Source organism: Salvelinus sp. IW2-2015, linkage group LG20 (genome assembly GCF_002910315.2).
Source record: "Salvelinus sp. IW2-2015 linkage group LG20, ASM291031v2, whole genome shotgun sequence".
Taxonomy (NCBI): domain Eukaryota; kingdom Metazoa; phylum Chordata; class Actinopteri; order Salmoniformes; family Salmonidae; genus Salvelinus; species Salvelinus sp. IW2-2015.
The window spans coordinates 6,078,767-6,091,531 of record NC_036860.1 but is presented as its reverse complement, the minus strand read 5'-3'; the positions used below and the strand labels follow the sequence as shown (position 1 = coordinate 6,091,531).

The following is a 12,765-nucleotide window of genomic DNA, read 5'->3' as shown; positions in this document are numbered from 1 at the left end:
TCTGACATACAGCTCACACCAGGTGAACAAGCTGACATAACAGATTATCACCCTGTTGCCCGTTTCCACTTCCTGTGCATCAAGGCACATCATTAGATGACACTATGTAAAGACAAAGTAAATGGATAAATACAATTTCATTTTTGGCTAATGTGCACAAACACTCCACCACACCAGGTACATAAAAATTGGTTCTCTCGTACATCTATCGCACTGTGCTATTGGCAGTGTGGATGTCAACATACTTGCCCTAACCAAAGTAGCCTACTTATAAAAAATAAAAAATAAAAAAAAAAAAAAGGCATTTCTGGCCACGTATGGCCTAAATCTAAAGAATATATATTTTCCCACTCCTCAGGCTAGCCTGGGCTCTCCTGGTTCTCTGACCCAGGTAGGAGGCTGAAACCATGCTGGCCCTGTCTACTTTCCTCACCCCAGTCTGCCCACACCCAAACAAACCCAGCTCCAGTCCCACTCCCATCCATCACAATGGCAATAGACTGCTTCTCTTCTTCCACCTTGCAAACCTTGGCTCTGGTCCACAATTTACAAAAGCTGCCTCTTGACAACCCCCCTCCATGTTGGCCTTCTGACGAGAAGGAATTTGTCAGACAGCCATTTTCACTCGTTTCTCACTATGGCCAAAACGTTTTTAACTATAAAGCACCAATGAAGAAAGTGGATGACTGTCATCATTAAGACATCATTGGATATCAGAATGAAAGGTGTGATTACTGTATGTATGCCTCAGGACAAATGTTGCATATATYCCTGGTAGGCCTATAGATCTCCTTTGTGGGCCAAATCAGAGGTTAAGGGGAGAATGCCTACTCAAAATTCGTGGACACTTGAGGCAGGGGTAAAACAAATTCTGGCTTTGGTCGTACCCTGTCGACAGACTGGCAATTCTCTCTCATTTTGAAATCCACTTCAACACTAAATTCTTAGCACTTGCAGTTAAAAAGAGAAATGGGAAAAAGTTCACTGATCAGCACATCAAGGACAGAGTGGATTTTACTTCAGAGGTAAACCCTCAACTAAATGAGCTGAGAATATCCATTAATTCTGACCCTGTGAACAAGTGCCATGCTGCAGAGTGCAGGAGGATGGTTCTCRCCTCCCCTAACTGTAAAAAAAAATTAAAAAGGAGGAAGAATTATACAGTTTAACAACACTGTTTGTAAAAGTTTTAAATTACATCTCAACCCAGTGATGAAGACATGTCTCATGGTATGGTTGAGTACGCAAAATAAGTCAACGTTGAGCACCATTATCTCTTGAAGGTTTTGGCATTCAGGTCCAAAAATGTCCCTTTCTGAGCACTTCTACAATGGGCAAATATGTATGGAAGGGGTGCTGTCAAAAAGTGATTGAATTCAAATGGATTTACCCGTTACAGTAGTATGCCTTCTTGCCATTACCTTGCTGCTTGAACCAGAAAGAGCTCTACAGGTGCAGAAACTAGGTAGGATACTGATGATCATATACTGTACGTTTCAATCGTGTTTACAGTAGTCAGGTGTGAGGTATGGCATATGTAGGTATTGATAAGAGTTGGGTTGCAGAGTAGAAGCCGGGTAGAATATTTTTAGGAATCGTCAAGAAAGACTGTGGAGAGAGGGAGAGGGATGTTGGCGGGGGTAAGCCCTTAGTCACCAGGGACGGCAAGAACGTCAGCATCAATAATCTGTCCGACTGTCTAATTATTCCCTGACATACTTGGCCAAAGACAAAAGCTGTCCCATTACCCTGAAAGACCTTTGAAGACTGAAAGCACATTATAGCCTAGTGAAGAGTGTGCTGGACAGCATAAAGCCAGGCCTGCCCTGCTAACACTGTCTGTAACATCCAGGGGTTTAACGCACATAAGTAAAAATACTTTAAAGTACTACTTAAGTCATTTTTGGGGATATCTGTATTTTACAACATGTAAAGCTAATTTCTCAAATGTTGTGCACATCCCTGTTAGTGAGCATTTATCCTTTGCCAAGATAATCCATCCACCTGATAGGTGTGGCATATCAAGAAGCTGATTAAACAGCATGATCATTACACAGGTGCACCTTGTGCGGATGACACGCAACTTATTTTCTCCTTACCCCCTTCTGAAACCCAGGTGGCAACACGCGTCTCTTCATGCCTGACAGATATCTCAGCTTGGATGTCGTCGCACCACCTCAAGCTCAACCTTGACAAAACGGAGCTGCTGTTCCTCCCGGGAAAGGCCTGCCTGCTTCAAGACCTCTCCATCGCAGTTGACAACTCCACGGTGTCCCCCTCCCAGAGTGCAAATAACCTTGGCGTGACCCTGGACAACACCCTGCTGTTCTCTGCAAACATCAAACCTGTGACTTGCTCCTGCATGCTCTACAGCATCCATAGAGTACAACCTCATCTTATACAGAACGCTGCAGCCCGCCTGGTGGTCAACCTTGCCAAATTCTGCCATGTCACCCCGCTCCTCCGCACACTCCACTGGCTTCTAGTCAAAGATCGCATCCACTACAAGACCATGATACTTGCCTAGGGAGCAGCAAGGGGAACTGCCCCTACCTTCCCTCAGGCTATGCTCAAACCCTACACCCCAACCCGAGCACTCCATCCTGCCACCTCCGGTCTCTTGGCCCTCCCACCCTTACCGAAGGAAGCTCCCGCTCAGCCCAGGACAAGCTACCCCATCAGCAAATAGCTTTCTGAGCTTCATGCTGGAGTTTCAGTGTGTCTAGAAAACATGAACCGAGGCTCCAAAAACACCCAGATACATCCTTTAATAAACGGCAAAGCTCCCAGTATCATGATGCAGGTCTTTAGATGTTGCACACAGAGTTGTCATGCCAAACCTTATACACAACGTTATAATCCATTTTGTTGAACTCGACTGCTAATTTTGCATATTGGCTTGCAAGCGTGTACTTACTTGTTCCTCTCGCTATTGCGGGCGTGTAAGTAGGGGGCGTGCTAACGGCACAGGTACTAAGTAGCTAGCTAGCTACGTTTTCAGTTAGTCACTCACAAGATCAGCCAGGCGACGACAAGGGAACTGAAGTAGTTTTTGTTAGGTTATTTGCTGAATATTGTTGAAAATGCTTTGCTGATGTGCAATCCTAACATGCATCAACGCAATGAGAAAACATACTGTATATTTAGCTATCAGATCACTGCTTATCAAAACAGTTAGCAATAATGCTTTCACTTATAGACTCAGCAAAAAAAGAAACGGCCCTTTTTCAGGACCCGGTCTTTCAAAGATATTTCGTAAAAATCCAAATAACTTCACAGATCTTCATTGAAAGGGTTTAAACACTGTTTCCCATGCTTGTTCAATGAACTATAAACAATTAATGAACATCCACGTGTGCAACGGTCGTTAAGACACTAACAGCTTACAGACGTTAGGCAATTAAGGCCACAGTTAAGAAAACTTAGGACACTAAAGTGACCTTTCTACTGACTCTGAAAAACAACAAAAGAAAGATGCCCAGGGTTCCTGCTCATCTGTGTGAACGTGCCTTATGCCTCCTTGCGCAATGCCTGAGTACTGCAGATGTGGCCAGGGCAATAAATTGCAATGCCCGTACTGTGAGACGCCTAAGACGGCGCTACAGGGAGACAGGATGGACAGCCGATTGTCCTCGCTGTGGCAGACCACGTGTAACAACACCTGCACAGGATCAGTACATCCGAACAGCACACCTGAGGGACAGGTACAGGATGGCAACAACTGCCAGAGTAACACAGGGAACGCACAATCCCTCCATCAGTGCTCAGACTGTCCGCAATAGGGTGAGAGAGGCTGGACTGAGGGATTGTAGGCCTGTTGTAAGGCAGGTCCTCACCAGATATCACCGGCAGCAACGTCGCCTATGGGCACAAACCCACCGTCGCTGGACCAGACAGGACTGGCAAAAAGTGCTCGTCACTGACGAGTCGCGGTTTTGTCTCACCAGGGGTGATGGTTGGATTCGCGTTTATCGTCGAAGGAATGAGCGTTACACCGAGGCCTGAACTATGGAGCGAGATCGATTTGGAGGTGGAGGGTCCGTCATGGTCTGGGGCAGTGTGTCACAGCATCATCGGACTGAGCTTGTTGTCATTGCAGGCAATCTCAACGCTGTGCGTTACAGGGGAGACATCAACCTCCCTCATGTGGTACCCTTCCTGCAGGCTCATCCTGACATGACCCTCCAGCATGACAACAGCCATACTGCTCATTCTGTGCGTGATTTCCTGCAAGACAGGAATGTCAGTGTTCTGCCATGGCCAGCTAAGAGCCTAGATCTCAATCCCATTGAGCACGTCTGGGACCTGTTGGATCGGAGGGTGAGGGCTAGGGACATTCCCCCCTAGAAATGTCTGGGAACTTGCAGGTGCCTTGGAGGAAGAGTGGGGTAACATCTCACAGCAAGAACTGGCAAATCTGGTGCAGTCCATGAGGAGATGCACTGCAGTACTTAATGCAGCTGGTGGCCACATCAGATACTGACTGTTACTTTTGACCCCCGCTTTGTTCAGGGACACATTATTCCACTTCTGTTAGTCACATGTCTGTGGAACTTGTTCAGTTTGTCTCAGTTGTTGAATCTTATGTTCATACAAATATTTACACGTTAAGTTTGCTGAAAATAAAACAGATGACAGTGAGAGGATGCCTTTTTTTTTGCTGAGTTTATGTATAAAAGACTGATTTGACGTTGTCTTGTTGCTTATGGGGMTTTTTATGTCACAGGAAACCTCAAGTTAATGGACCACTGCTCCATGTCAGCCAGAACCAACCCATTAAGTTGCACCACAATTGAGTGCATTACAATGTACTCTCACAAGCWTTTCGGATTTTAACATGTGTTCGAATTTGCACCTTACATCAGGGTTTCCCCAACTCTGGTTCACGAGTAACCCCGACATCACACATTTTTGCTGTAGCCCCGGACAAAAACACCTGACAGGCAACTACTGATGCAGGTAAAATGTGATGGTTTTGCAATGGACAGGTCATGGATTCTATAACGGAGAGGTCATGGATTCTATAACGGAGAGGTCATGGATTCTATAACGGAGAGGTCATGGATTCTATGGAGACATTGTCTAGGGTTAGGGAGAAGCTAATCACATTGTCATTGTTTTCATGTCTTTGTAGACTTGATGAAAGTTACATAATGTCACTCTTTCCAGTAATGCGTGTTACTGTCATTGTGCATACTTTGTCATCTTATTTTCAGGAAAGGTAGACACCAGGCAGACTTAGTGTGTAAATCTTATGCGGAAGTGAGAAAATTGCTGATTGGGGTTTCATTTCTTCTCAGGCACACCCAGGTACAGTATGGTTCTCCCCAAAAAAACAAAGCCTGGGTTGCTCAGAACATTTACGAGCCAACAAAACAGACCTTCTGGATGGACCTGGTAGAGCTGTGCTGAAAAGACGGGAGGACAAGACAGTMGTGTACAAGGACCCGCTCTCCAATGTTCAACTTCCAACACGACCACCCAAGAACATAGCTAGTGTTCCAAGACCAGACAAGGCCCAGATTGTAGCCGATTCGGACTCCTGCCCCTTACCACTGTCGCTCCAAAAGGTCAAAATTAACACTCCCACTCTGGTGCAGACACCCCACAGAGTTCCAGCTCCCTAAGCACAGCCACCAGACAAATGGTAATCAAAAAAGGGGAGGTAACAATTCTGTTTTTACACTTGACGAAATTGATATGCGTCTTTAAAAAAATAATAATTGAAACTTCGTTATTATCATGTCATTTCATTATTATTCAGGTTATTACTTATAAATATTACTCGACAAATGAAGAAATGCCAGGTTGGAGAGGACCTGTCACATTTTTGTATTGACAACATTAACAGGTCAAAATAATGATATATGCCTACCTTGTCCGTCGGCTTTTCTGCATATAACATTTTCTAATACAGATCCTATTTCGATGCACAAAACCATTCAAGCGAAGACCGATGTGTTCTCAAACCTTTCCCGAAATAGTCACATAATGCCACAAACCCTGCTGCTGTGGCCATTCGATGGCAGTGGCATATGTTCTTCAAAGGACGCTGTAATGAGAGAAATAATGTAGCCTAAGCTACTGAAAAACAGACTTTTTACAAGACTAAATCAAGACAGGAGCGTTTGACTCTTATTAAAGAGATGGAGTCCAGACAGGCTTCTTTAGGAAACTTCCTGAATGGACATATAGGCCTATAGAGAGAATCAGCGTACTCACAACCCCGTAAAAGCACCCGTCTATCAAAGCCACTAGCGTATGTCAGATACAAGAGCAAGTATTTCTCCTTTCCTTAAAACGTATTAAAAAAAACCTAGGCCTACCTTAGGCTTTCCAGAAAGTAGACTATAAGATAATGAATTGACAATTAGCTTATGAACGGGGACATCTATGCTCTAGTATGAAGATTAAAATTGACCATCATTAAAATAGAAACAAATACATGCAACATGTCCATAGCCTATTTATCAACGATGCTGATTATCGAGGGGGAGAGTGTTGGAAAGAGTTTAAATACTGTGAGGAACTACTATATATTTGAATGAATGTAAAAAAAAATATTAAAAAATAACGGACTTCGTTGACTTATACTGTGTGAGGTGAAGAAAAACTGAGAAGCCCAGCTGGCCACTTTCCTACATTTGACATTTGCGAGAAGCAAGCCAGGTACTTCTATGCGTGCTCCGTCTACATTAACAGGACAGAGAAACCAGACACATGCTCATATGGAGCATGTAAAATATGTTATGAAATAAACCAAAAGTTGTTTCTCACAAGCGTAGGAGGTTTTGAACTCTGCAAACAACTTTTCCACTCCGAGAATGAGAGCGGTAAATTAATTATTACATCCATTAACATAAATTAATGGTAAATTGCCTGTTTTACAAATGGTAGGTTACACAGACATTCATAAAAGTGAATTGCAGGCCGACACCGTATAGCCTAGGCTACTATTCTACTTTGCGAGTATAGGAGAGCGGCATTTTTTCCATGTTCCGCCTAGGGCGGCATATCGGCCAGGACCGGTGCTGACCACCGTTGATTAGTCTATAAATTAAGAAAATATTCCATATCAAACTATACCATGCCAAGTTGGGAGAGGATTGGTGCATTCATTGTCCATTTGCACCTCATTAGGCACATGTCGTAGGGACCAGATGTTGGAGCAGCCTTAAGGGCAGTCAGTAGCATCAAGTGCAAAATAGTGTCCAGTTTAGTAACAGTGAAAGGTAATTCCAGGAGAATGACAAAATCCAATGAAAATGTACATAACCTACTAAAAGGTATTTACAAAATGAACAGACTTAAAATACAGGTTTGAATATGAATCAAAAACCTAAGCCTCAAATCAGGCCTACCCTGCCAAACCAATCAGGCCTACCCTGCCGAACCACTGGTTGGGGTATACCAGACTATGGACAGCCTCCCCATACAGCTCACATAGCAGAGCTACAACATAACTGAAGCTCACAGGTGAAAACAGGTACCTTTATACCTATGGTCCCTCCCTATGAACCTTACCATTAACCCAAATATGGCATATTAAATCATGTAAACAGACATCCTCATTATGCCTACATTAACATATTCTGTCTAAATAATATGCGGGAATATTTTCCATTAATGAATAAACAATTCATAACAATAGTTCTGCAGGCCAACAGGAGGCAAAACATATTATAACAATAGTTCTGCAGGCCAACAGGAGGCAAAACATATTACTTATGGAGCTGCGCTCCCATTATGCAGAGAACACCGACAAGACATGGAGTTCCGAGACGGATAACTTCAACACACAGGACGCATTACAATATGGAAATAAACAAACATTGCATCCACCGGGAGGATTGCAAAATGGTAAATTACTGCAGTTAAATATGAAACTGAAATGAGACAATGCAACTCGACCAAACATTTCCTCGACACATAATTAGCCTTGCGCACAGTAAATACCGTGACACTGGCAAAAGAGGAAGCAACAGTATATACATTTAGAAGAAATTAATTATTAGATGTACGTGGAAACATGAACGCCCTAAACAATTTATAAAGGGGAAATAAATGATGCTCGTTCGTGACGAGATCTAGTAAATCAGCATCCTCAGAGCCAGAACAACCTTGTTGACTGCTGTCGAATAAGAAATGAATAGTCAGACACATCCAAACTTTTTTTTTTAAAGATCGATTTATATAATTACTAGCAAGCAACGAAAACATGTATTGTGTAAAAGAAAGTCCACACATCAAACATGATTTTTACTAGTGCCATAGCCTACAGCGCTCTACACCCCACCGCATCTAGCAATCAGCTGCTCCAGCACATAAGGACATTTAGACAGAGGAGGAGATGTATACTGAACACAAATATAAATGCAACATGTTACAATTTCAAAGATTTGACTGAATTACAGTACATATAAAGAAATCAGTCAATTGAAATAAATTCATTAGGCCCTAATCTATGGATTTCACATGACTGGGAATACAGATCTCTGTTGGTCAGATTTTTTTTAAAGGTAGGGGCGCGGATCAGAAAACCAGTCAGTACCTGGTGTGACCACCATTTGCCTCATGCAGCGCGACACATCTCCGTTCGCATAGAGTTGACCAGGCTGTGGATTGTGACCTGTGGAATGCTGTCCCACTCCTCTTCAACAGCTGTTGCCATTGAAGTTGCTGGATATTGGCGGGAACACGATGTCATACACGTCGATCCAGAGCATAGCAATGGGTGACATGTCTGGTGAGTATGCAGGCCATGGAAGAATTGGGGACATTTTCAGCTTTCAGGAATTGTGTACAGAACCTTTCGATATGGGGCCGTGCATTATCATGCTGAAACACGAGGTGATGGCGGCAGATGAATGGCTCGACAATGGGCCTCAGGATCCCGTCAAGGTGTACCTGTGTAATGATCATGCTGTTTAATCAGCTTCTTGATATGCCACACCTGTCAGGTCGATGGATGATCTTTGCAATGAAATGCTCACTAACAGGGATGTAAACCTAATTTGTGGACAGAATTAGAGAGAAATAAGCTTTTTGTGCATATGAAAAATTGAACAGGTGCCCCTTGTGCCTGGGAAAATAAAAGGACACTCTAAAATGTGCAGTTTGTCACACAACACAATGCCACTCGTCTCAAGTTGAGGGAGGGTGCAAATGGCATGCTGACTACAGTAATGTCCACCAGAGCTGTTGACAGAGAACTTAATGTTTATTTCTCTACCATAAGCTTCCTCCAACATTGTTTTGGAGAATTTGGCCGTACGTCCAACCGGCTTCACAACCGCACATCCAACCGGCCTCACAACCAATGACCACGTGTAACCACGCCAGCTTCTTCACCTGCGGGATCATCTGAGACCAGCCACCCAGACAGCTGATGAAACTGAGGACTGTTTCTGTCTTTAATAAAGTCCCTTTGTGGGGAAAAACTCATTCTGATTGATTGGCCACCCATGGCTGCGCCGCTGCTTAGTCATGTGAAATCCATAGATTAGGGCCAAATGAATTTATTTCAAGTGACTGATTTTCTGATATGAACTGTAACTCAGTAAGAATTTGTACATTTGCGTTTATATTGTTGTTTAGTATAGATTTCCAAAGCTGGTATAAGCAGGTCCAACTCCACGCAGCAAAGACACTGGCCTTCAGAGGTATACAACCAGTTCCCAGAGGTCCTGAGTCCCATCTCAGCTGCTGGTTGAATATCTGCCTGAGCCCCTGCCTGCTCCATCTCACCCTCTCCTTTCTCTGTCATCCTCAATTTGTTGAAGATCTTCGTCTGTGTATGCCGGATCAAATAAATAAGGCACGCCTGCAAACTCGAACATTTCCTCATATTTTCTAGTCAGATATGTTGGTAGCATAGTAAAAAAGAACAAATAATTAGCTTGCTTGATAGATTAGCGGCCTGCAGCTAGCTAGCTAGCAGCTCTGCGTTTACAGTGGACACGTTGTTGTGGACTGGCTAGTGTGTTTTTGAAACACGCCCCCCCCTAACTTATAGGTGTGCAGTAGTCACTGAGGTATAGGCAGAAGCGAGAGGAACAAGGAAGTAAACGCATGCACGCCAATATGCGCACTCTAGAAATGATCGCCTAAGTTAAAAAATATTATAAAGTTGTGGATAAAGTTCAGTATGACAAAATGTCATGTGTACAACATCTAAAGTCCTGCATCAGGATACTGAGAGATTTGCCGTTTGTAAAAGGACGCATTTGGAGCATCAGTTCATGTTTTCTGGATGCCTTGTAACTCCAGAATAAGGCTCAGGAAGTCAATTGCTGGTGGGATAAGTTTCTCAAAATCAAGTGAAATTGCAAATAAAACTGTCTGGAAACTTCTAGAACATGCTATTTACATCAAAAATACAGATTATGGTCATAAATAGTGAAATTCTTCTTTAAGATGAATGCACTAACTTTAAGTCACTCTGGATAAGAGCGTCTGCTAAGTGACTAAAACGTAAAATCGGGCAGCCAGATGACCTTGGGGGTCACAACCTCAGGTCAAAGGTCATACATCAAGGTCTTAATGACCTATTAGTGCCGGGCTCTATCTCCTGAGGAACAGAGTTACAGTATGAAAAGAATGCAGAAAAGAATGCAAATAATGCCTAACAGACTAATCATCAGCTAAAACATGGCACATTACAGACATGACRGGGTCTCATTCACACTGACATGGCCCACAGCTTGCTTTGGTTAGGACAGAGTTATCTCAAGAAATTTGAGAAATAACTTTTGTAGTTCGGGGATAGTACATTCAATTCCTTCAGCATGACTTAATCTGGGGTTATCTTGAGATGTGTAGGCTGGATGAAGTGTTTGGTCAGCAGGCCCACGGCCCAGCATTAAGTCTGATAACTGACAGGTTATCTTGGTCCTAGAAGCTGTGAATGAGCAGCTCTGGCAATCTCCCTTTCCCTTCTCCCTGAGCACTCAACTGACAGTCACACCCAGTGCCAGAAAATACAGCCCTCTTTTTAGAGCCTGTTGTGACAACTGTCGTCGTGATACCCATAGCAGCTGACAGGGAAGGGGAAGCCATCTGTTAATCTCATCCTCCTCCATACACTTTGGAAGCAGACAAGCTCATTTTGGAAATCCCCATCTCCTGTGATTAGCTAACTTAAAATGTCCATAGTTTCTGTTTGCTGTTGCACAGGCCAAAGCCATAACGGCCACACCGTAAATGGGTATTATGCTCCCCCTCACAAACACTTAATTAGGAGAACCGGAAAACAGGCCTAGATTAATAGCTATGATTATGATGCAATTTATGAAATATGGGATCCCTGTTATGACTCGGTTTAAAGACCACTGTCTTTAATCCATCTCCACCCATCCCTGGAATCCATACATGTCATGTCAGAAGGTAACAGTGGCTGTTTCTGCAATGGGAAGTCAACATGACAACCGTTTGAGAAATATAGCCTGCAAGAGTAGTTGTTAGTCACCCCTCCAGTCTCAGTAGGGACTAGGTCTATGCACTGTACCATGCCTAGGGAACCACGGTTAATAAGAGTCTCGAGTACTCTTGCAAAGGCTCTGCACCAAACAAGTTTAATAGGCATTGTCAGTGCACCGGGGTATAACATTGCATTGGTCTATGCTGATGCCTGCCCCATTTATTCAACTCCCCAATTGCATCATCCCAGAATATGATCATACATCAAACAGCAACCCACTGGCAACTCCTTTGTTTACAAACGTATAATGTTTGACAGACATGTATAACTTCTGATTCACAAGACACAGTTCAAGTAAGTGTATGTCATAAAGTTACCTGTTGATATGACGAGTCCTCCGGGCGAAAATCACTGCTTGTCTGTTCMAATTGAAGGTTGAAATGAGGGAGTCGGTGTAGCAGGTTGACCCACCACGGCGGTGAGTAGTTGACAACCGCTGCCATGGTATGAGGGCTGTGGACGCTTTAGGGAAACTGTGATCTGTGTGGTCAGTCAAAAATGAAATAATGGACTGAGCCCGCGTCATAAAGTTATTGTTAGCAAGCGGTCCAGCAAAACCAAAGAGATCCTATGTCCGAAAGCAGAACGTCAGACCTAATGCATCGTGGTCCAACGTTAAACTGTACCTGAGATATCGGTTGTCACGTCTTCCCTACGGTACTTACAAAAGGGTAGCTAACTATATCCATTGTTATATAACACTCCCATGTTCACTTCTGTCATGTGTAATACTAAACTGTGTCAAAAAAGCTGAAGGAGGAATAATGGGCTACCCAGTCAACTAACGTTAACTTCACGAACACCCCCACGCAGATGACAGTCCACCCGCCTTGTTGTAGTTGCCTGTCTGGTTAACTACTGTACAGATGACGTAACGTTATTTGGCTATCTGGATAGCTTCACAAACTCAACATGCAAGTAACCATAGCTAGCTAGCAGGCTAACTATTGTTGTTGAGCAATTCTACAGAACGCATCCATTCCAATCAAATACTTTCGTAAGAAAAAATGCCTAGCTAAAACATTTGATTGATTCTCAATAATTCCTTCTGGATTATAATTTGACTGTCCTTTCCTCATTATCAGTCATAGCCAGTTGATTGTTCCTCGTGTTCCAATTTATAAAGCTAGCAGCAGGCTAGTTGGCTTGCTAACTAGCTTAGCGGAGATATTCGTGCTCCGTTCGTGGTTGCTCCAGTTCCATTTGCGCCCTTTGTCTTTTCTTCAATTTTCCTAGATGCTTTGATGGCGACCAAGTCTTTTACTGTATTGCAAAGTAGTTTAAAG

At 43.4% G+C, this 12,765-nt stretch overlaps 1 protein-coding gene across 1 annotated transcript in view; it reads right to left on the bottom strand.

Annotated features, from left to right (window-relative positions):
- The window catches only part of LOC111980355 (protein tweety homolog 3-like), a 56,250-nt gene extending 43,945 nt beyond the window's left edge, over positions 1–12,305 (bottom strand). Inside the window, 1 exon segment of the mRNA XM_024011077.3 lies at positions 11,797–12,305. Coding sequence (XP_023866845.1) covers positions 11,797–11,922 — 126 coding nt within the window. The 5' untranslated portion in view covers positions 11,923–12,305.
- Between the last annotated feature and the right edge of the window lie 460 nt (positions 12,306–12,765).